Genomic DNA, 25,218 nt, shown 5'->3' with positions numbered 1-25,218 from the left:
ATTCTTGGTAGGTTCCTCTTACGACTTATTTTCCTTATCACCCTGTAAGGTTTCAGGAGGTGCTCTTTAAAGACAACGCTGAGACTGCCAAAGGGACGTCCGCTCTTTCAAGGGCTGCGACAGATGGTTATCCCGCTGTGAGCCGGCCGGAGGGTGCGATCGGGAACCTCGATGAAGGGAAAGAAAAGAAGACAGCGTCATTTTCAGCCACCCTGGAGGCCGAGGGTAAGCGCCGACGACGGCAGGGGCCACCCGGACCACCGAACGGCCAGCACCCCGCCTCGTCCGGCTGGAACTGCGGCCGCCCCGCGCCGCCCGCGCCGCCCGGGACCAGGCCCAGCCCCCGGGGCGCGCGGGCTCCGGAGCCGCCCCCGCCTCCAGGCCCCAGGCCCCCGCCTCTCCCTGCCCCCCCCCCCCCCCCGAGGGCTCCTTCGGTCTAGGACCGCTGGACTCAGCCTCACGGCCGTGGGTCCACCCCCCCTTCCTTCCGCGGGTTCGAGAACCAGGCCCAACAATCACGCCGCAGACTCCGCCCCCCTTCTCTGCAGCCGGGGCAACCCGGGGACCCGGCTCCGGAGTGCGGCGCCGTTAGGTGACGTAGCGAGGCGTGATTGGCCGCCTCGGCCTGGCGGTCCCGGATTGGCTGCGCGCCGGCAGGCCCCGCCCCTCGCCCGCTCGGCCGGCCTCGGTCGCCCCGGTGTCCTCGCGCTGTGCTCGTCGCGCGCGGCCTGGCGGTTTACCTCTTCCTCGTCGTCCTCCCGCCGGCGCCCATGGCCACCGCCACGACCGAGGAGCCCTTCCCTTTCCACGGTCTCCTGCCGAAGAAAGAGACCGGAGCCGCTTCGTTCCTCTGCCGTTACCCGGAGTATGACGGGCGGGGAGTCCTCATCGCCGTGCTGGACACGGGGGTCGATCCCGGGGCCCCCGGCATGCAGGTGAGGCGGCCCCGAGGGCCCGGCGCGGGCTGGGAAGGGACCCGGCGGGGCCCGCAGCCCGCCAGGCCGCAGCCCGCCCCCGAGGCCGAGCCAGGGCCGGGCCCGGGCTCCTGGCGGGGACCGAGGGCGGCGGCGGCGGCGGCGGCGGCGGGGCGTGGGCTGCGGGGCGCGGACCCCGGCTGCGCGGGGTCCCCCCCGGCCGGGACAAAAGCCAGAGTGCCCGTGGCGGATAGTTGGTGGGGGCCGGGCCGCGGGGGTCAGGCCGGACGCCCCCCCCGCCCTCGGGGTCATCTTGGGGTTCCCCCCCCCGTGTCTCCGGCACTGCCCTCGCTTGACATCTTAAAGAAGGAGGATTTTCGTTGTTAATTGAGGGCGGGGCGGGGAAGGGGTCGGAAAGGTGGCGGCGGCAGTGGGGGGCGGGGGGGAGAAGAAAATAGACGGGAGCCCAAGCCATGATGACAAGTGTGGGGAAGAGTAGTCCCGAAGCCGGGCCTGGCAGGAGTTCTCCCGGTCCACTTCCGGAAGGGCCCCCCTTTCCGATCGCCTCTGTGTATTCTGGTTTTTGTTTTTTTTTTTTTAAAGCGATCTCGTCGTCTCATTCGTCTGGGAGAGGTCGTTGAAGTCTCGTAGTTTTTAAAAGTCTTTGTACGTTAAGAGGCCAAGTTCCTTGATTTTGGACCAACTTTTCCCGGCCTTAGGAAACTATATCTAACTCTGTGGATGTAAAAAATAAAAATAAAAAAAACCTCAGCACCCAAGAGAACATGCTTTCAACTGCCGTTTAGAAACATTGTCGTTTTGCCCGAGTAAGCGTTCTCTCTTTAAATTTTAACATTTTGTAAACTTCACCCCTTACCGAAATGTACCAGACAGCAAAAAGGTAATACTCGTCAGGGGGTCTGTCTTGTCTCCCAAAGTCGTCTTTGGCTAAATCCTCGAGGCCATAGGTCACTTCTTCATCTGTTATCTTGCCCCCCCCCCCCTTTCCATGGTAAGCATTCTCTTTCTCCTCCCTCCTGATGTTTCTCCACTCGGGATTCCGCATTCCTCTCCGATCATTTGAGGTGGCAATTTTGAGGATAGTAGGTAATGCAGAGAGGCAGATTCATTCATGGTAGTCAATGGGTACATGTGAAAATGGACCCAGGTAAGTTAAGGGTATAAACAGGATCGGGAACGATAATGTTGTACGGACGGGTTGAATTGAAACTTCCTTGGTATAATTGCTTAAAGATAATTTAAAAAAATAATTTGAAAAGAAAAAAAAGAGGAAGCCCATCTGGCCACTACCTAGAAAAACCCTTCAGGAATCTTGCTTCCTGAACCTTGCCAATTCTCTCTGGAGAAGAATGACATACTTGTGATGATCTTGCCTGGCAGGTCTGAATTAGAAGAGGAGCAGTGATGAGCTGCCTCCTGGTAACTATAATTACTGTATTAAAAACTCCTGAGACTTAGAAGAGTGACAGGCATCACCTCATCCAGGCTTTATTGTAGAGTGGTTATGTCTCCCTTTGTGTTCTCTGGGTGTTTACTTTCTGTAGGGCTAAGTGGGTGGAGAATGGCTGGTGGAAGAGGTTTACTGGTTCCTTTGTCAGGATAATGAGGATCTGGAATCAAAAGTTTGGAGCAATTTTGCTCAATAGTCTGCCTGTCCAGTATTTGTTACTCTCTATGAAGTAACCATTATCACCCTGCAATGTTTTATGGAAAATAATCGCATACAACTGAGAGCAGTTTAGGTGCTCAAGAAAAGTACTAAATACTATTTTTAAAATATTAAACACTAAGTTTTTTAATGATGTAGCATAGTTTATTGATTTAACATAGGTTAGCAGAGTTGACACTATCTTCTAGTTACTATCTTCTAGTCCTAACTTGCCTAAGTCTATCCTGCCTATCCAGCACACCCACTGCACTCACTTCTCTGACATCTCTTAGTCCCAAAGTGGAACAGGGCCTGACTGTCAGATGTTAGACGCAGCTCCCAGTCCTGCTGTGGTGTGAGCTCTGGGGCTGCATGACGAGTCTTAGTCTTCCTCTGTCCTCTCTCCGGCAAGGAGCAGCTTCTGCATGGCCAGAGATCCTCAGACCACAATCTCGGTTAAGGGTAGCAGAAGTGCTCTAAACACTATAAATTTTCTAAGGAGTTGGATGCTTGTCTTTGGTTCAGCACGTACAGGGAAAATGTGTTAGCTATTTGCATGTAATACTGTAAATGTTCAAGCCATAAAATATATTTGAAATCAAATGGGAGCAACTCTTTATCAACTTTAAAATGTTGACCAAATTGCGTTAGTTGAAAGAAATTCAGTAAGATGGCTTTGAAACATGAATAGAGTTTTAAAGGTATTTATTTTGTAAATTTATGTATACTCATTAAGATAAAGTGGGTAAAAATAAAAGAAGGAAGGAAGACTAAGACAGGAAGAAGAGGCGGAACTGATCATTTGGCAAGCAAGTCCTAAAGCAGTCCTGGAGACACAGTACACACTTGGAAGAAGTACGGTTGTCTCATTCTTTGGTGACTTCTTTGGCCAAGTTCTCTTTTGTGATAGCTTCTGGGTATGTCAAGAAGTAGATGATAGCACAAGAGGAGTAGTTATTACGTAAGTGTCTATTTCCTCCACAGACTTAAAGATTTTTCCAGATGCTAAGGTTTCATTCGTTCAGTGGTAAAGCTTTGTGCTGTGGCTGTTACAGAAACAGGAAGAAGGGCTGCAGGGAGAAAAGGGAGATTATAAGGGCCTGTCCAGTCAGTTTACACAGACAAGATGGAATTTGGACTAGACCAGACTGTGTGCAGCAGCCAGCAGGTCTCCAGGAGGCCTCTAGTCTTACTTCTCTTGATCCTTGCTTCACATTATCACACTTGAATTATAAATTTCTGTTAAACTTTGTATTACAGTTTTGTTCAAAACAAAACCATTTTGAAATCAAAATTGCTTTTGGGTATATACAGTATATATAAATGTATGCATAAATATGTTTATATATATAACATAAATTGGATTTATACACATATAAATTGGATCTTGCTATGGTGGAAGGCCCCTAAGCATCCAACTCCAGTCTCATATGGCTAGAAGTTCCCATCATTTCATCTGAGGTCTGCAGTTTGCTAGCTGCCATGCTTTACTTTGTGCTTTGCCCCCTGAATATTTCCTCTCTTTGCTTATCCAGATGTTGCTGATCTTTTCCCAGTACATGCCACTGCATGTGGAGTTGAATCTGCTGCCCACAGGCCTTCTCCCTTTGCTAGTAAACTCCTGTCTAACTTTTTGTAGCTCAACTGGGTCTTTACATACTCACTTTTTAGAAAGTCACTGATTGAATTCACCCCCCCCCCCGTAGATATTTGATTTGTATATACTGGCCATTTTGTGAGGGTGTAAGGCTTCAAGATTAATAAGCTCATTTCCTACTAAGTGTTTAGAGGTTTCTCCCTCTTTTTCGTTCCTATCCTCTGTAAAAATATTTTACATTTCTGTTTACATTCTGTTTTCCTGGTTAAGTTAAAATTCTTAAGCATATATCATCATATATGTACTCTGGTAACACTAAGTGTTTTGCTAATAGAACAAGTGTGCATAGTATAGGCATATGATTTTCCTGTGGAGAAAAAAAATTTGAGAAAAGAGGAAGTAATACTATGTAGTAAAACTGGTTGCTAATGCTATTTGCTTGGTACGGGGGCTTGGACTCATAGTCTCAAGCTCACTTAACCTTTCTTCCTCATATCTATCACTCTACCATTTGAACCATGCTTCCATCCTGCTTTTTGCTGGTCAGTTGGAGAGAGTACCTCTCAGATAATTTTTGCAAACATGAGCATCCAGAGCTCAGTCCTCTGCGGAGCTAGGATTATTAGTGTAAGTCACTGACACCCAGCCTATTTTTAATTTTTATTCTCTGTCATTTAGCTCTTTCCCATTTTTGCAAGCTGTCCTTAACCTTTATTATTGATTGTATTATTTTCTCTACTAGCCTATCTTCTCAAACTTTCTGAAAGCAAAGATCCTCTTATCCATTTAGCATAGGTTCTCAAAACAATACTTAGGAAATATTCTTGCTTGAGAGCACATTTTCAGTATCTCCATTTCTCAAGTGACACTACCACACTCACTTGAAAATGGCTTTCTCCTCCTGCCCTCTTGTTTGACTCCTTTCTGCAGGGCCTCAGGGAGTGGCTCCCAGCCGTCATCAATTCCCTCAGCATGGTGGTTATAGTAGAGATATAAAGTAACTTGGATTGTTGACCTTTGGGGGAAAACTTGGGGCAGTTTCTTTTGCCTGGCCACACAAGGCAGAGTATTACCTGAGCTCTGTCCAAGCCTTTGGCCACTCATCTACTGGGCACCTTTCCCTCCTCAGAGGGGGATGGAAGACGTGGTTCCAGTTTTTTGTTGTTGTTGTTTGGTTGGTTTTCTTTGATTGGTCGTGGGGCTTAAACTTGGCTTGGGTGCTGTCTTTGAGCTTTTTCTCCTCAGGTCTAGCAATCCACCACTTTGAGCCCCAGTGCCACTTCTGTTTTTCCAGTAGTTGATTGCAGGTAACAGTCTCAAAGACTTTCCTGCCTGGGCGGACTTTGAACCGTGATCCTCAGATCTCAGCTTCTCCTGAGTAGTTAGGATTATAGGTGTGAGCCACCAGAGACCACCTTCACTTCTCCAAAAGGTTATTGCCAAATTCTCATTAAAAAAAAAAGTCTTTTTACTATAAATACTGTTGGCTTTTCTTCAGTAAAGTGGTTGCTTTTCATTTAAAAATTAAATGGGTGGGAAAATTGCACATACAAGAATTATTAACAAAAATGTATTTATAGTATGTGGGGGGTGACAAGGAGAAAGGATGGGGGGCACAGAGGGAGCAAGATAAACTTGAGAGTAAAGCTTGTAGAATTAGTAGATGCTCAATAAACCACGAAATCCCATTAGGCTTCTTTTCTTTGTTCATATGCTTGTAATGGGGTTTCTAATGAGAGGACTCAGGCTTATTTGTGATCTCTTGTTATTCTTGATTTTAAGTCACAGATGATTCCCTTCTTAAAGAAAGGCTATTGTGTATTTTTCAGATTATGTACTTATTTGAAACATTTTCTTGTTAATGCATGATCTAGCTAGTTTTAAGGTATAACATTGACTTCTTGTTTATAATTCTTTTGTGTTTGTTACATTTTAAATTTTATTAATTGAGTTAATTCTAGCTTTGTTGTTTGTAGTCATGTTTTTTTTTAGGGTAGGGAATTTGTTGCTTGTCGTGGGGCTATGCTCAAGTCCTGAGCTCTCTCATAGAGTTTTTTTTTGCTTAAGGCTAGAACTCTTATCTAACACTTGAGCCACCACACCACTTTCCAGCTTTTTCTGAGTAGTTTATTGGAGCCAGCTGGGTGGGTGGCTTCCACCTCTAATCCTAGCTGGTCTGCAGACTGAGATCTGAGAATCACAATCCAAAACCAACTTGAGCAGAAAAGTTCATGAGACTTTTATCTCCAATTGACCAGCTGAAAATCAGAAGTGGCACTGTGGGTCAGAGTGGTAGAGCTGCTACCCTTGAGCAGTAATGCTCAGGAACAGGTCCCAGGACCTGAGTTAAAAGCCCCAGGACCACCTGGGCTGGCTTTGAATTGCACACTTCAAATCTCACCCTCCTGAGTAGATGGGATTAGGAGTATGAGCTACCAGTATCTAGCTTAATATATACTTTAAATTCAGCCAATGCCGTTTGCAAAACTATTCTAAAAAGTGTCTTGAAGCGATTTTTTTCATGAATATATACTGTTGCTGTTTCCTATGCAAGCATATTGTAGGGTAGGAAAAAAAGTTGTGGGGCGCTGAGAGTTTGGCCTAATGGTAGAGTGCTTGCCTAGCATGCACGAAGACCCAGGTTCCATTCCTTGGTACCACATACATAGAAAAAAGCCAGAAGTGGTGCTGTTGCTCAAGTGGTAGAGCTCTAGCCTTGAGAAAGTCCAAGGACAGAACTCAGGCCCTGAGCTCAAGGCCCAGGACTGGCAAAAAAAAAAAAAAAAAGTTGTGGCAAGAAACTATACTTTGCAAAAACTATAGTAAATGTTAATAAGCGATTTTTTTATGCCAGTCCTAGGTCTTGAACTCAGGGCCTGGACACTGTCCTTGGACACTTTACACTTTTTGCTCAAGGATAGAGCTCTGCCATCTGAGCTACAGCACCACTTCCAGCTTTTTTTCTATGTATGTGGTACTGAGGAATTGAACCTGGGTCTTCGTGCGTGGTAGGCAAGCATTCTACCACTAGGCCAAACTCCTGGCCCAATAAGTGATATTTTAACTGTAATTAAAAACCTATCGAGTGCCAAGCAGGGGCTGTTAGGAATTTGGTATTGGTGAGAAGACATAGTTGTTGCCTTTATGGGGCTTAAACTCTGATAGGAGAAATTGATAGGAGCTTAACATTCTGTAAAGGATGCAAAGTAAAAGAGTTCAAGATTTAGATGGCAATTAGAGAGGGGGAGGGGTGCCTCCAGAAGGACATTTCACTAGGAAACCCAGAGTTGGATTGGATTCTAGAACTACTACAGGGCTAGAGAATTTCAGGCACAACATTCCCTGTGCAAAAAGTGATGAGTCAGGGAAGTGGTTGGTAGGTTATAGGAGTTGAGAAGGGTTACCTGTGGTTAGTCTTGAGTGAAGAGAGGTGGTGCAGTTTCTATATTCTGAGTGCTCTGTGACTCCATGAACAGCTTGTTTTTACTCTGGACTTGGTGGGGGCCAGCAGTGGAAGTAGGGAGGATGTGAAGGAAGTGATCTGCTTATGCAGGCAAAGGCGAGAAACACTAGTGGTGTGGAGGATTTGGGTAATGGGTAGTGAAGAACCAGAGACGGATTTAAACTATTTTCAGAGAAGAATTAATTGATCTTCCTGATAGCGTTTGGTACAAGTCATAAACTAGAGAATCAGAGAAGAATTTTTTTTGTTTCTGGCTTAAGCAAGATTGTGTGGTTATTCCTGAGAAGGCAAAGCTTGAAGCCAAGCAAAGCCTTAGGGCATGTTACATTGAACTCGGTATATGTTAAATTTTGAAGTGATAGTGTGGCATTTTACTAATGAAGTCATAAAAGTATTTTTTCTTCTCAAGTTTTATACTCAAAACTTCCCTTCCGCTCTCTTCTCAAATTTTTATTAGCAAGACCCTTGCCAGCCAAGCTAAAATTGAAAGCCCATGAATCTTCTGCTCCTTTTTCATTATCCTCTCTGTGGACTGCATTTGTAATTAGTTTATTGGTTGCTTGTCTTCATTATGTGTGAGATCAGAGATATTCATGTACTGATCATTGCTGATATGTATTAATGAAAATATGAAATCACCTAAGGAATTGATTGTATGTTGTTTCTGTAAATAAACTTTCTTATTAGTATTTGTCAGGCTTTGGACCTGAAACAGGTCAGTTCTCTTTTTAAAATAAATATATCGTTGTAGAAAATTTTATACATGTGTGCATGTAAATGGGTTTGTATTGCTTTCTTTAAAGGTTAAAACCTGTAATTACATATCGTTTCAATTTTCAGGTTACAACAGATGGAAAACCAAAAATCATTGATATCATTGATACAACAGGAAGTGGTGATGTGAATACTGCTACAGAAGTAGAGCCAAAAGATGGTGAAATTACTGGTCTTTCAGGAAGAGTGCTGAAGGTTAGTGTTACCTTCTTCCTCGTTAGTGGATGATGTTCTTGTTATTTCTGTGCTGTTGCCTCAAACATCTCCAATTAATCTCTAGAAAATGGGAATGGGGGCTGCAGCTCTAGGGGTAGGGTGGTAGCCTTGAGCTGAAGAGCTCAGAGATAGCACTCAGGCCCAGAATTCAAGCTCCATGACCCACAAAAAAAGAAAAAAAAATTATAAAACAAGCACAAAAGTAGTTAGGAAATTTGAGGTGTTAGCTGATTGAGTGTGAAAGATGGGAAAACTTGAATGTAATTTCTTAAGCTAATAGAAGTAGCTTGGAGTAAGTGATACTACTTTAGGAAACTGCATTCCTAGTAAGGCTTTCATATTTAGAACCATATTAAGCCTTATTCTTAGTCACTTATTTTTAGATAGCTATAGTAGTCTGTTTAGAATAAAACATATAAACTGATGTCATTGGTACTCAAACATAAAATTACATGAACACTAGATTCTCACTAAGAATGAAGTCCTTTGATAAGATTAATACGTATTTTATCAAATTGCTATATTTTTTCAGCATGTTTGAAATAATTAAAAATCTGAAAATATCAAGCATTAGAAGGGAGAAACTTTTGGCATGAAGTTCTGTTTCCACAACTTATATGTGCATACACAACGAATATGTTTAAAAAAGCTTTCTAAAGAATTGCTGGTAGGCCCCGAGGGTGGCTTAGTGGTAGAGAGCTTGCCTAGCATGCACTCTACAAAAACTCAGGTTTGAGGGGCCAGGAGTTTGGCCTAGTGGTTAAAGTGCTTGCCTAGCATGCATGAAGACCCGGGTTCGATTCCTCGGTACCACATACATAGAAAAAAGCCAGAAGTGGTGCTGAGGCTCAAGTGGTAGAGCTCTAGCCTTGAGAAAGTCCAAGGACAGTGCTCAGGCCCTGAGCTCAAGCCCAGGACTGGCAAAAAAAAAAAAAAAAAAAAAAAAAACCTCAGGTTTGAGTCCTCTGTACCACGTACATAGAAAAAGCCAGAAGTGGTAACTCAAGTAGTAGAGCTCCATCATTGAGAAAGCACAAGGACATACTCAGGCCCTGAGTTCAAGCCCTGGGAGTCAAAAAAAAAAAAAAAAAAGAATTGCTGGTGATAGTCTCAAGCTAGACATTACAGTAGAATAGATAGAAAGTGATATATACTAACAAGCTGTGGCATCACAGCCCTGAACTGTAACAAACTATTGCTAAATGTAACACTGTGGTCAAATCTTATAAATATCAAAGAATTTCAAATCTTGCAAGCACAACAGTGGAAAGATAGGGAAATGAGATGGAAATGGAGCTATTACAGAAAGTACAAATGTAGTTAACACTATATTTTATGTATTCACATAGAGGTAAGTATACTACAAAGGAAAGAAATCGTTACCATCAAAGTTTAAATTGGGGCTAGGAGTTTGGCCTAGTGGTAAAGTACTTGCCTAGCATGCATGAAGACCCTGGGTTCAATTCCTCAGTATCACATACATAGAAAAACCCGGAAATGGTGCCGTGGCTCAAGTTTTAGAGCTTTAATCTTGTGAAAGCCCAAGGACAGTGGTCAGGCCCTGAGTTCAAGCCCCAGAACTGGCAAGAAAAAAAAAAATTCAAATTGCTTCTAAGCTGAGGGAAGGCAGGAAGCTTTTGAGAAAAAATTATACACTATGATCAAACAAGATTCATCATAGGGAGGCAAAGCTGGTTCAACATACGCAAATCAATTAATATAATTCAACACATCAACAGGAGCAAGGACAAAAATCACATGATTGTCTCAATAGATGCAGAAAAGGCATTTGACAAGATCCAATACCCCTTTGTGTTAAAAGCTCTGGAGAAACTAGGAATCCATGGAGCATTCCTCAGTATAATAAAGGCTGTGTACAACAAACCCACAGCTAGTATTATACTTAATGGCGAAAATCTAAAGCCATTCCCTCTAAAATCAGGAACGTGACAAGGATGCCCACTCTCTCCACTCCTCTTTAATATAGTGTTAGAATTTCTAGCCAGAGCAATAAGGCAAGAAGCAAGCATAAAGGGGATCCAAATAGGGAAAGAGGAAGTAAAACTTTCCCTCTTTGCAGATGACATGATTCTGTATTTAAAGAATCCTATAGACTCCACTCCCAAGCTCCTTGAGCTGATTCAAAACTTTGGAAAGGTAGCAGGGTATATCAACTGCATTCCTCTATGCCAACAGTAAGAGGAATGAGGCAACAATCAGGAAAGTAACTCCCTTCACAATAGCCTCAAAGAAAATAAAGTACCTAGGAATTATCTTAACTAAGAATGTAAAGGACCTTTTTGATGAAAACTTTAAACCCTGAAAAAGGAAATTAAAGCAGAACTGAGGAAATGGAAAAACCTCCCCTGCTCCTGGATTGGAAGAATCAACATCGTGGAAATTATAAATTCAACGCAATACCCATCAATATCCAATGTCATTCTTTAAAGAAATAGAAGACGCAATCCAAAATTTCATATGGAATAATAAAAGACCCCCGTATAGCAAAAACACTTCTTAGCAGAAAGAACAGCGCAGGAGGAATTTCAATACCAAACTTTAGACTCTATTACAGAGCTATAATTATCAAAACAGCTTGGTACTGGCATAAGAACAGGCCTGAAGACCAATGGAATAGAACTGAGGACCCAGATATTAAACCACAGACCTATGGCCACCTAATCTTTGACAAGGGAGCCAAAAAAATAGAATGGAAGAAAGAGCCTCTTCAACAAGTGGTGCTGGCAGAACTGGTTAAGCACCTGCAGAAAACTAAAGTTGGATCCTTTTTTGTCACCCTGCACTAGAATCAGCTCCAAATGGATCAAAGACCTCGAGGTAAAAGCTGACACACTGAAAACTTTACAAGAAGGAATAGGAGATACACTAGGCCTCCTTGGCACAGGTCGAAACTTTCTTAATAAGCACCAAGAATCACAACAAATCAGAGAAAGGCTGGATAAGTGGGACTGCATTAAACTGCAGAGCTTCTGTATGGCAAAGGACATACCTAGCAAATTAACTAGAAAGCCTACAGAATGGGAGAAGATCTTCACCAACCATACAACAGACAAAGGCCTCATGTCTAAAATATATCAACAACTCAAAAACTTGAATCACTCCAAAACTAATCTCCAAAGAAACAACCATCCCATTAAAAGATGGGCCAAAGACTTAAAGAGAGTCTTCTCTGAAGAAGAAGAAAGAATGGCCTATAGACACATGAAGAAATGCTCAACATCTCTGGTCATAAAAGAAATGCAAATCAAAACAACTCTAAGATTCCACCTCACTCCAGTTAGAATGGCCAGGATCAGGAAAACTAATAACAACAGATGCTGGAGGGGATGTGGCCAGGAGGGATCACTACTACACTGCTGGTGGGAGTGCAAACTCATTCAACCACTATGGAAAGCAGCCTGGCAGTTCCTCAAAAGACTAAACATAGAGCTCCCCTATGATCCAGCAATTCCACCACTAGGCATTTACCCAATTGTTCAGAAACAAGGGCATCCTAAATCCACTAGCACAACAATGTTCATTGTAGCACTATTTACTATAGCAAAGATATGGACCCAACCCAGATGTCCCTCAGTTGATGAGTGGATCAACAAGATGTGGTATTTGTACACAATGGAATTCTGTGCTGCTGTCAGAAAGAATGACATTGCCCCATTTGTTAGGAAATGGGAAGACTTAGAAAAAATCATATTAAGTGAAGTAAGCCAGACTCAAAGGAACTTAGGCTCAGTGGTTTCCCTCATTTGTCATAATCAGTAGAAATCTTAGGCTCTCATAGCAGAGATTTGCAATAGAGCAAAACCTAGATACATAAGGCCATATAGTATGACGCTAAATGAAAGGACCTCTAGGATATAGAAACAAAAGCTATATAATGAGTGATTGTTGTCCTTAATGTACTATGTTATCTCTTATCTCTTTTGTTGTCCCTTGGTTATCTCATATTTTTACAGTATTTCACTTAGTTATCTGATATATTGGATATATTTGTATTTGGTTATTTGAAATTGGATAGGGAAGGGTGGAAAACAAGATGAGGGTGGGGGTGGGGGGGAGGGAAATGGGAACCAAGACATGAGAAAGGGTATCAATGTATGTGAATTAATGTACCTTCTATCTGGCGAATGTAATGTAACCCTTGTATTAATTACAATAAAAAATATATGGGAAAGAAAGAAAATACTTTAGAAATTATCAGTATTTGGCTTCAAATATTTTAAGAAAATAACAAATGTGAAGGGCAAGCCCAGTCATCTAAATACCATGGCTAGATTTAGCAGAGACTGCGTGCAGCCGCTGGAGGACATGGGGTTCAAGTGTCCTGGCATGTGCTGTCAGGCTGCAGAGTCTGAAGTCATTTGGGGGAGGGGAACCCAGAAAGGTTTTTATTCCTTGGTACAGTATTCTCACGTTGATACTTGGCTCATTGAAAAAAGCGTGGCTTTTTGGTTTTTTAAGAAAAAAAGAGAAGATATAAATAGCAGTTAAAGACATATGTCTAATGAAAAAATTTGATGATTAGATTGTGACTGCTATATAATTTGAACCATTTTTAAAATAGCTATTTATTTTACTTTATTTTTTTTTTTTTTCTGATTGTGGGGCTTGAACTCTTTGTCATTCAAGGCTAATGCTCTTCCACTTTTAGCCACAACACCACTTCCAGTTTTCTGATGGTTAATTAGAAGTGATTGTCATGGACTTTTCCTGCCTGAGCTGGCTTCAAACCACAATTTCAACCCCCCCCCCCCCCCCCCCAGTAGCTAGGATTATAGGCATGAGCCACCAGTGCCCAGCTAAGATCAAATTTTAAAATACCAAAATGGGCCAGGTGCCAGTGGCTCCCCCATATCATCCTAGCTATTCAGGAAGCTGACACTTGAGGATCACAGTTCAGAGACAAGCTCGGGAGCAAAGTTTGTACTCTTATCTCTAGTGATCTACTAAAAAGCCAGAAGTGGCACTGTGGCTGTATATTAGCATTGAACAGAAAAGCTAAGGGACAGCATCCAGGCTCTGAGTTCAAGCCTAGGCGCACACACACACGCACACACACACACACACACACACACAAATCAATTAATCTTTAAATAAAATAGCCAAAATGTAAAGCTTTGATTCTTCTAAAGACAAAATAACTTGTTATACAAATTTGTAACATTCTGTAATTGTTACCTCACCCAGTAAGAAAAGCTAGGTTTCCTTGAACTTGACTAAGATTAGATAACATAACTGTGATGATAACTCCTATTCTCTGGTCTTTCAACATGTAATTTGGTTGTTGTTTGGCAGGATTAGGTTTAAACTTAGAACCAACCTCCTTGCTAGGCAGGCACAGTGCCAGTCAACTACACGTCTACCCCTGTTTTCCACTGGTTATTTTTAAGATAAAGACCTCTTTCCCTTGAAGATGGTCCTTGTACCTCTGATCTAACCTCAGGGAAGATTGCTGTTATTGCTGGATCTCAGGCATGCACCATTTACTAACTTCCTTTTGAAGAGAGAGAGTCTTGTGGACTTCTCAGTGTGTGCTGGCCTGGAACTTTTTATTTTCCCAGTCTCAGCCTCCTACATAGCTAGGGACTAGAGTTGTACTCCACTTTGCCCAGCAGTGACTTAAGAAGGGGTCTTGAACTTTGCTGCCTGGGCTGGCCTTAAACTTCAGTCCTTGTATTCTTAGTCTCCCAAGTACCTAGGATTACAGCTGTTGACCAGAGTACGGCATGTGTACAATTTGTAAAACTGTGTAGTCTGTCATCACTGTAAGGAAAATATATAGTCTTGACTTGAGATACATGTGATTCCTTGGTTCCTGCAAATTTTTGTTCCATTCTTTTTTTTTTTAATTTAAAAAACCTTTTTATTGTAAAAGCAATATACAGAGGCTTATAGCTGTGCAAGTCAGGTAAAGAGTATATTCTATTTGGACAGTGTCATCCCTTTCCTCACTCTTTCTCAGTTTTTCATTTAATATTACATATAAATCATGTCTTAGATTATTTTCATTGTGTGGTGTTTAAATAATTGTGGCTTTAAATATATTTTTAATTTTTGGTTTTTTAATCCCATTCAATACTTACATTTTAAAGCTGGGTGCTGTGGCTCATGCCCATAATACTAGCTATTCAGGAGGTTGAGATCTGAAGATTTTGGTTCACAGCCAGCCTGGGCAAGAAATCTGTGAGTTCAAACCCACAACCACCCCTCTTTCCCTGCCCCCCCCCCATGGCATTTTACAGCTCTTTTTGTAATCTCCATACAAAGAAGTTGCCACAGCCAAAGTTACAATGCTACATACATGGGTAGTGGTACACTTGTGATGCCTGCTAGGGACCATTTTTTGTGATTGAAATATATTATTTGTGCATATCATGGTCCATGCAGAAAATGTGTTCTCTAAAGAAAATTTAAATTTTAGGTAAAATGTACATGTACTAGGTTGTATGCCAACATATTTGAGCTTCTTATATTTTCTAGATACCCTGCTGACTCAGAAATGGTTAATGAGATACAGCCTTTAATGATTATTTTCCTATATTTAGTTTCTCAAAAATTTCACTGAAGTTTTGTATCCTGAGAAGTCGTTGCATGAACAGCCTGGGTGATGATTTGGATACAGTTTGACATCCATGAATGGTGATAGCTGCCTTCCTGATTTAAAAGCTCTTTTATTAAAGAATTACGAGTGTAACAAATTTGACATTCCAAACTAGTTGATACTCGATGCTTTTTGTGATTCCTTTTTTTTATTAAAGAATTTACTAACCTTGATTTTTACATCATATTTCAAATGACATATTTAACAAACAAGTATTCAAGAAGGGAATCTCTGGCACTTAGATTTTAGAACATAATTAAAATTGGGCTGAGGGTTTGTATGTCATATATACATATTAATAAAACATTATGTCTATAGAGTCATAAATTTTTATGTCTCTGTAGTTGTGTTTATATTTCTAGTACCGTGTCCAAAGCTTTGGGTACGCAACTATTGAGTCCTCTTGTACTGTGTGGATCTAATGATGCTTTTTTGCTATTCTTAACACTTGGAAAGTATGGATTTTTTTCTTTATTAAGAAATAAATCTATGGGGCTCCCACATTGACCTCAGTGAACATTTAGATTCATAGACACATTTGTGTTGTTTTAAACTCCATACCCTTTTATCCTGAATGTTTTGGTTTCCAGTAGAGCTAGGTTCCATGTTAGGTTGGATTGGGTTGGGTTTGTTGGGTTGAGTTGATTTTGTTTTGTAGTACTGGGGTTTGAACTCCTGAGCCTCCCACTTGATGACAGAAGCTCTACCTCTTGAGCTATTCCCCCAAGCCCTTTTTGCTTTAGTTATTTTTTTAGATAGGATATCATGTTTTTGCCCAAGCCAGCTTAAAATGCAGTCTTCCTGTTTATGGGATTTTTTTGTTGTTGTTGTCGTTTTTGTTTTTTTTTTTCCAGTCTGGGCTTTAGCTCAGGGCCTTAGCACTATCCTTGGACTTTCTTAAGGCTAGACCTTTACCACTTGAGCCTCGGCACTACTTCCAGCTTTTTTCTATGTATGTAGTACTGAGGAATCGAACCCGGGTCTTCGTGCATGCTAGGCAAGCACTCTACCACTAGGCCAAACTCGCAGCCTATTGTTTATGCTTTTTTCATTTACCTGGGATTGTAGGTGTGCACTACCATATTCAACTGTTGGTTAGTCCTGAGTTTGTTAACATTTGACCTGAGCTGTTCTTGACCTCTGACCCTCCCTGTAGCAGCCTCTTAACTAGCTGAGCTTGCAGTTGTGAGCGGCTACACCTAGCCTTGAGCCTCTGGGTTTTTGAATGCCTTTCTCAAGCAATTTAACTTCTTTGCTTCTTGGCTTATTCCATTTGTCAGCTGACTATGATTTGTTTAATTCTATTAATTAAAATCATTATTTTAAAATACAGCAAGGTAGTTCAAAAGTGTGATAGATTGTGTAATTAATATGAGCTTTTCTTCATAAGTACTCAAAGACCTCGTGTGGCATCCCTGCGATGTGGTATTGGAGAGTAGAGGGCAGAGTTGTAGGTGTGGTGAATGTTCTGTAAATTATTTCACCACTTTAAAGTGTGGTGAAAAGATCACAACAATATTTTAAAATATTAATAGTTTAACTATCTTTTAATAGTTTAAAAATATTAATAGTCTTAGTGCTTTAACTTTATAAATTAGAGCACCATGTAAATGAAAGGATTTTGGGCCAAGCAGTCTTTCTGGAAATGAATAATGTAGCCATAATGATGTTAACTAAGAATATTAAGCCTATTTCTCTAACAGATGATCAGCTTCTCTATTGTAAGCCACAAAGCACTTTCTACCCCAGGGTGTACTGTTGGTATTGGGAAACACTGAGCCAGTGAATGATTTACCTTTTTTCTCTAGATTCCTACAAGCTGGACAAACCCTTCAGGCAAATATCATATTGGCATAAAAAATGGCTATGACTTCTATCCGAAGGCTCTCAAGGAAAGAATACAGGTACGTAGAGCCCAATGTCCAGGACTTGTATTCCCATTGAAAGGAAAAAGGTCTTTCATAGCATCTCATTAATTGAGTATGTGTTTTGTTGTTTCTGTTTTGTTTGTTTGGTTTTTTTTTTTTGTACTGGTGACTAAGTCCAGGCTGTGTTGTACTTACTAGGAAAGCACTCTTAGCCCCTTATTAACTTTTTTTTGGGTGACTTTCCAAAAATTACTGCATTAAAAAAAAAGACTATTGATGGATTATATCCACATAAATTAGTGGTTCTTAATCCTGAACTCATGGTTAAGTTTAAGTACAATGAAAATGTACTCAGAATAGAATTTTCATTAGATTTTTGAAATACTTTTCTATTTGAAAAGGTTTATAGAAAGCTGACCTTCTGTTCCTGAAGTTTCTAAGAAAGTTTGCCTCATGTTTCTTGCTGTTTAACTGTCTTGTGCAGTTATAGTCATCATTGAGTATTAATGTAGGATTATAATCAGAGCACAGCTATTGAAGTGAGGTTTAAGAAGCAAAAGGCTGTCATTAGAGAAAGAAGAGCTTAAAACAAGAGTGGTGAGGCTGTAAAATAGAACTTATTCTCAGCATACAAATGCAAGTGTTCATTCTGTGTCTCTTCTGTCTACTGGGGGTGGGAGGCACCAGCTTCCGCCTGCATGAGGACTTGAAATCCATTGTTAACAGAGGAATCAGAATGTTAATTGCATGTAAGTTTACATAATAATTAATGGATAGTGGGTACTGTATTAGACAGTGACATATGTAAGATACTGTAATGGTTGTAGTTGATCCAAGTCAAGCGCTGCTGCAGCTATAAAACAAAGAATCATACCTACAGGTCACAATGGTATCTGCTTCCTCTGAGATCTACAACACAGAATTTGTTATGCTAATGCACATAACACTGAGTACTCTTTTCTTTCTTTCTCTCTTTTTTTTTTTTTTTTTTTTTTGTTGTTGTTGTTAATCATGGGGCTTGAACTCTGGGCCTGGGCACTGTCCCTGAGCTCTTTAGCTCAAGGCTACTGCCCTACCCCAGAGCCAACAGCGCCACTTCCTGTTTTCTCGTGGAGATAAGAGTCTCACAGTCTTTTAGTGTCCTTTTAGTGCTTGGGCTGGCTTTGAAATGCCTATGCTGAGATCTCAGCCTCCTTAGTTGCTAAAATTACAGATGTGAGCCACTGGGCCCAGCAAGTACTATTTTCTTTTACATTTTCAGGTTGAAACAAACATATTGTGGCTTTGCTATTCTGTACATAAGATTTAATCAATTCTGTTGAAAGATATAATTATAAAGTTGTTATGTTGGAGTGGACCTTTCTTTTAGCTTAGTCATGTTGATTAGTTTATTCAAAGAATTCCTTTCAAGGATGGTTAAGACCAGTCCAGGAATCTAGAACCCTGTGCAACCAAGAATGATGAAGACTGAGGATGCCTGCATGCTCATATATGTTACCTGTCATCCTTTTACACCCATCCCTGACTTTGACTTGCTTTAGGCATTTTGCAACGCCAGAGTTCAGTATTTTCTTCCTTTAAATGACTGAGAATTCAGTCATTTAATATAGCTTATTTCATTCTTAATACATTGAATTATATTAAGAATGAATAAGCTATATCATGGTGTGTCTTGGCACTTGTTCTCGTAAAAGGTCTGCGTAGTGTCATACCTGCTGACCAACAATCCTCCATGTCGACTGCTGATTCAGATTACCTAAAAATTTTCCTGTCCTGATGTAAGGTCCATCTTTTGTCTTTGCAGAAAGAACGGAAGGAAAAAATATGGGATCCAGTTCACAGGGTGGCCCTTGCCGAAGCCTGTAGAAAACAGGAAGAGTTTGATGTCAGCAACAACGGCACTTCCCAAGTTGGTGCTTTTTTTTTTTTTTTTTTTTTTGAGATGTTGCCACAGAGCATGTTTTTTAGAATTCTTAGAGAATGCATGAACTACTTCTTCACAGGGTTTACATTTTTCTATCTGCCTTGTATTGTTTTTTTTCCTTTATTATTTTTGTTGACAGTTTTTGTATTTAAGTAGCAAATGGTTTTCCCCAGGTGTTATGAATTGTGTTACTTTAGCTGCTCTGGGCCTCATCCAAGCTTTGCTCCCTCCTCCTCCCCAAAGGCAGCCACCATTCTGTCTCCTCCCTGTGGAGTGACTTTTCCTGTCTTGGATTTCTAAAGTGAACTACGCAGGATGTCCTGTTTGGCACAGAGCTTCTTTTGCTTATAATGTTCATATCGTGGAGCATTATAGTTCTTTCTTTCCTCTGTGATAGCCTGTTTAGTGGATATACCTCAACTTACCCATTTGGCCAACAGCTACTTTAGTTTTCATTTTTTGATCTGTTTATGCTAATGTTATTTTAAATATACTTCAGTATGTCTTTTGGTATAGAATAAAGTGGTCATATTAATTTGCATTAACAGAAGTACATGAAAAACCTATTATTTTTAATTAATTTATAAATAAAAATAATTTCAAAAGTACGTGCTAATTGCAACAACTTGGGATGACCAAGTATAATAAAGCAGCAGGTGAAAGAAAACCTTCCTATTGCCACAACCAGGAATGTTTACCACAAGCTGAGGTTGTGAATTATTCTACACCACATTAACCATTTTGCTAATCAAAAGTGGACTCTCACTGACAGTTATAGACCTACTGCTAGAAAATTACATACAATAATAGCAGTGCTATGTCCTAGCAAGAAATTAAATTCAAACCATACGGGAGAGACAGGTGTTGTTACAGCTCCCTGGGAGCATTCATGAAAGTGCGCCTGACATTAGGAAAGAAGCCCTCACCTGTTTCCGTGTTCCTGTATACAAATTCAACTTAGACTTGTGTGTTCTGTATATATTCCAGTCAACATCTCTGTAATTTTCAAATACTGTTTGCAGTAAAATTTGATAACTACTGTCCTGCCAATCTGATAGCCTCTGAGGATCACCATGAGGATAAGTAACTTGCTCAGGACTGGCAGACCTGGGTTTGCATTTCTGGTTCTCAGCTCTAGGATAATACACATACCATACAATTTGTAAAAAGAAAATTGGTTTTGAGCAGTCCTAAACCTCCTTCTCAGAGGTTGCTAAACATTTCTGTAAACATAACATTGTCGTGATTGTGCGACATCATTGTCGTACAAACATATAAGCAGTGTGTAACTTGCTTAGTATGGTTGTATGCCAGTTCAACTTCAGGCTAGATTAAACAAGCGAGACCTGGTAACACAATTCTCAATTTCTACTGGAGCTTAATAATTACATAATGAATAAAAGTTTTTGTTTGTTGGTTTTCAAACAGATTGGTTATTTTTGATGTGATTTTTGCCTTGCCCCTTTATGTTCTGTTTAAACACGCCATGACCATTTCATACTCTAGTTAGAGAAGAGTCTGGGAATTTTATTATTTAGTGTGCCCGTTATCTGTTTTAAAGGATTTTTTTAGTCTCATGACCATAAAGTCCCATTAAAATCTTCTGTGTACATAAAACTTTGAAAGAGATTCAGATATTTTATGCAGTTCATTCCTTGAGTAAATTTGATACAGAGTTGGTAACCTATTTTATAATAAATTGAAGGCAAATGGAGGGAGTGACTGAATGAGAGAATACATTAAAAAAATTCTTAAATATCTTATTTACAAATTGATATTGCTTCATTGAATTGAACTACATATGTGTAAAAAAACCAACCACTGTCTTTGGTTGTTTCTTAGCAGCTCTTAAAAGCACAAAATGTATTAAATTGATCTGTTTTCTAATTAGGCAAATAAACTTATTAAGGAAGAGCTTCAGAGTCAAGTGGAACTGCTGAATTGTTTTGAGAAGAAGTATAGTGACCCTGGTCCTGTTTATGACTGCTTGGTGTGGCATGACGGCGACACCTGGAGGTAAATTTCATATATTTGCAGATGCTAGCGTGAGAACGTTGGTTCATTAGTTGTACTAGTTGGTGATTGATGGGTATTCCAGGCAGTGTTCCTCATTGCACCTAAGCAGTTTGAATACAAACCAAGGCAAAGGGAATGTTGGATGACAATGTTTTTGAGTCAGGGTAACAGTGGACAGAGACTCTATAACGTAGTGTTGAAACCTTTCGAAACCTATTTTCTTGTTCATGTGATTGTAGTGTGTGTAGGTGGTTTATGAAACTTAAATTTGTTCTTCCCAGATCTAAGGAATCAGTAAATGTAAGCTATTCTGCAGTTATTTCTGCTACCAGCACCAGTGTGATTTACACCGAGTTATGTTTTTGGTTTCTTTTTTTAGTGCTTGCACACAGCAGATGTGTTTCTTGTAGTTGGAGTTTCTTCTGTTACTGTCTGCATGAAAACAAGGTGCTCTGAATATGGATTATGACATCATTGCTTGATAACTTCAAAGTGCTCACTTTTACCAAACAGCCTTCTTAAGGGAGAGCTTTCTTCTTGCTTATGGCAGTCGTAGTTCATTCTTGTTACTACTATTTAATGAGAAGTTTCTGTTCTACTTGACATTGAAGATCTTAATAAGATGTGTGTTTGAATCCAAACAGTATTTTCTTGTGTGTTCAGATATATGCCATTTTGGTTTGCTTATATGCAGGCATGTACACATGTTCAAATTTCCCCCCTAAGCCAGGCAAGGTGGCTCATGCCTGTAATCCTAACTACTCAGGAGAACAAGATCTGAGGATCCTGATTCAAAGCCAGTCTGGGCACTAAAGTCCATGAGACTCTTATCTCCAATTAACCACTAGAAAATGGGAAGTGGCACTGCACTGTTGGCTCAGGGGGTAGGGCAGTAGCCTTGAGCTGAATTGCTCAGGGACAGCACCCAGCCCGAGAGTTCAAGTCTCCAACTGACCCCCCCCCCCAAAAAAAAATTTCCCGCAAAGTTATAGAAAGGTTTTTTGTTTTTTTAAAAAAAATTATTGTTGGGGAAATGTACAGAGAGGTTGCAGTTACATTCATCAGATAGTGGGTGCATAAATTGTTGCCCCTTCCCATGCTTTTTTCCCACTTTCCCTCCCCTACCCCTTCACACTGGTCATTTTTCCCTTACCTTCCCATTTTCAAATACACAAATGTGTATATGCTATACCAAGTACCAAAATCAGATACAGTAATAACATGAGATAAACCTTAAGAAGAAAAAAGAAGAAATAGCTTCACATAGCTTTACATAGTACCTTAAGAACAACAATCACAAAGATAAATCTCATGTTTCCATATCCTGGAGTTCATTTCACTTAACCTCATTTTTTTTTGTTTTTTTGCCAGTCCTGGGCTTGGGCTCAGAGTTATGAGCACTGTCCTTGGGCTTTCTCAAGGCTAGAGCTCTACCACTTGAGCCTCTGCACCACATCTGGCTTTTTTCTATGTATGTGGTACCAAGGAATCAAACCGACTCTTAGTGCGTGCTAGGCAAGTACTCTACCACGAGGCCAAACTCCTGGCCTCGCTTAGCCTCATCTTATATGGACATACTGTATAGAAAGTTTTAATCACAGTGTTTATCAAATAAAGTCATTTATCTGTATGGGTCAGTAAATCTAAGTACATGTACCACCTGGTAAACTACTGAAATGATTATCACTTCATTAGGCAAACCTGAAAGCAAGGCAAAATCTGAGGATGCTGAATGCAAAGCTGGTTATAGGAAAGTCTCTCTCGGGCCGGGAGTTTGGCCTAGTGGTTAAAGTGCTTGCCTACCATGCACGAAGACCCGGGTTCGATTCCTTGGTACCACATACATAGACAAAAGCCGGAAATGGTGCTGAGGCTCAAGTGGTAGAGTGCTAGCCTTGAGAAAGTCCAAGGACAGTGCTCAGGCCCTGAGCTCAATCCCAGGACTGGCAAAAAAAAAAAAAAAAAAAGAACAGTCTCTCTTCACGTGTGGGATGGTGTTCTCAGTGATGGCAAGCTGTCTTTCAAATGCCGTTTGGGTTTTAGGAATAAGCGATGCTGTTTGGTAGCTAGTGGTGACCAGGTGGATTAGCAGGAAGGAAACCACATAAGCTGAAAGTATGAGATCAAGTTTCCTTTTTGTTATGAAAGGAGGTTATTTATTTACTTATTTATTTTTCTTTTGCCAGTCCTGGGGCTTGAACTCAGGGCCTGAGCACTGTCCTTGCGCTTTCTCAAGGCTAGAGCTCTGCCACTTGAGTCATAGCACCACTTCCAGCTTTTTTCTATGTATGTGGTACCGAGCAATCGAACCCCCTCTTCGTGCATGCTAGACAAGCATTCTACCACTAGGCCAAACTCCTTCCCCCCCCCTTTTTTTTAACCAGTTGTGGTGACTGAACTCAGGGCTTGACCACTGTCCTTGGGCTTTCTCAAGGCTAAAACTCTACCACTTGAGCTGCAGCAGCACTTCCAGCTTTTTTTTTCCCCTATGTATGTGGTACCAAGGAATAGAACCCGAGTCTTTGTGCATGCTAGGCAAGCACTCTTACCGCTAGGCCCCTGGTGGGTGTTTCTTAAGTAGCTTCTTTGTACCAGATAAACCCAATAGAAACTATTCCATGTGTTCTAGACTCTGCAGAAGCATGTATTGGGAATATGGAACTGATCTGGGAAGTATCAAGAAAGATTGTCCAGAGGCATCATTTTAGTTGAGACATGAAACACTTAACTAAGCAAAAATGATAGGAAAGGACTTTACAGATGGAAAGGAAAGAGCAGAGACCTTTGGAGAAAGTGTAAGAATATTAGTATGGCTGTAGAATATATGATATATATGATATATACATACTATACATATATATCATAAATGTGTGTGTATATATATATTTATTTATTTACTTATTTATTTTTTTGGCCAGTCCTGGGGCTTAAACTCAGACTGTCCCTGAGCTTCTTTTGCTCAAGGCTGGCACTCTTATCACTCTTAAGTACAGCACCACTTCTCCAGATGGTTTTTCTACTGCAGGTTACTGATGGGTAGTGTTGTTGACCCTTCTGTGCATGGTTTAAGCAATGATTCCTAGGAGCTCTCTTATCCAGGGCTTACTGCTGACTCAGAAAAATAAAGAACCTAGTTATTGTGTTTGAGTGATGGGAAGAATAGGGCAGTAAGAAGGTAAGTAAGACTGTTATGTGTCATTCAGGATAAGAAAATTGGTAAATTTGATAGCTATTTTTATTTCTCAATTAACAGAGCCTGCATTGATTCCAGTGAAGATGGAGACTTGAGTAAATCTACTGTATTAAGAAACTACAATGTGGCCCAAGAATATGGCTCTTTTGGCACAGCTGAGATGTTGAATTATTCTGTTAATATTTATGATGATGGAAATCTGCTCTCCATTGTAACTAGTGGAGGTATTCCCTTTTATATTTACTAGTGAGAGATGGTAATGCAAGAGTAAAACAATAAAATCCTATAGTTGCAAAGCAACGTTTTAGAGAATTTAATCTGGAGAGTCCCAACTAAAAGATTAGGTCTAGAAATATAGATATAATTTGAAACAGTATTGGGTTTAAAAGTCATAACCACATATAGGATTCATTCCAAGAATGGTTTAACATCAGAAAAATCCATCAGCCTGACATGAACAGTAAATTCACTTCCAATACTAACCCTGGATAGATTCCCTGGTAGCAGTCTTGAATATGAAGACTCAGGCTAAAAGAATCCTCACTACAGTAGTCTGTGTAACTTCCCAACCAATATATAGAAACTTTTTAAAGTTTCCATGTTATTTCTACAAAGGAATATTACACAAATAAATAATTTTGATAAGTGGGTAGATCTCAATTGCATAATTTCAATGAAATATATATGTAGCTATGAAACATTTACATAAAATTTAAAAGCATGTAAAACAGTACTGTATATTGTTTACAGGTGCATGTATTTATCATATTTATGTTTACAACGGTGGTTACTTTGGGAGGGGGAACAATGAAGTAAGATGACTTCAGGACTTCAACTCTTCCATTCTCCAACCCCAACGTTTTTTAAACATAGCTGAAGTATAATACATATACACATATTCTAACTTGATATATGTTGATGTGGGTATATTCCTGAAAAGCCAGCATTACAATAACATGTCTCCA

The 25,218-nt window shown here is 40.5% G+C and overlaps 1 protein-coding gene across 2 annotated transcripts in view; it reads left to right on the top strand.

Moving 5' to 3' along the window:
- The first annotated feature begins 717 nt into the window (after positions 1-717).
- Tpp2 (tripeptidyl peptidase 2) overlaps positions 718-25,218 on the top strand; it is a 65,468-nt gene continuing 40,967 nt past the window's right edge. For both annotated transcript variants that reach the window (XM_090341908.1, XM_090341907.1), the window contains exons 1-6: positions 718-935; positions 8,484-8,612; positions 17,061-17,156; positions 18,925-19,029; positions 20,936-21,060; positions 24,314-24,477. In XM_090341908.1, the coding sequence (XP_090198034.1) occupies positions 771-935; positions 8,484-8,612; positions 17,061-17,156; positions 18,925-19,029; positions 20,936-21,060; positions 24,314-24,477 (784 nt within the window). In that variant the 5' untranslated portion in view covers positions 718-770. The remainder of the gene's footprint in view (positions 936-8,483; positions 8,613-17,060; positions 17,157-18,924; positions 19,030-20,935; positions 21,061-24,313; positions 24,478-25,218) is intronic.

Source organism: Megascapheus bottae, chromosome 11 (genome assembly GCF_031878675.1).
Source record: "Megascapheus bottae isolate mThoBot1 chromosome 11, mThoBot2.hap1, whole genome shotgun sequence".
Lineage (NCBI taxonomy): Eukaryota > Metazoa > Chordata > Mammalia > Rodentia > Geomyidae > Megascapheus > Megascapheus bottae.
Note: the sequence above shows the minus strand (reverse complement) of the source record. Positions and strands in the feature narration are given on the sequence as shown.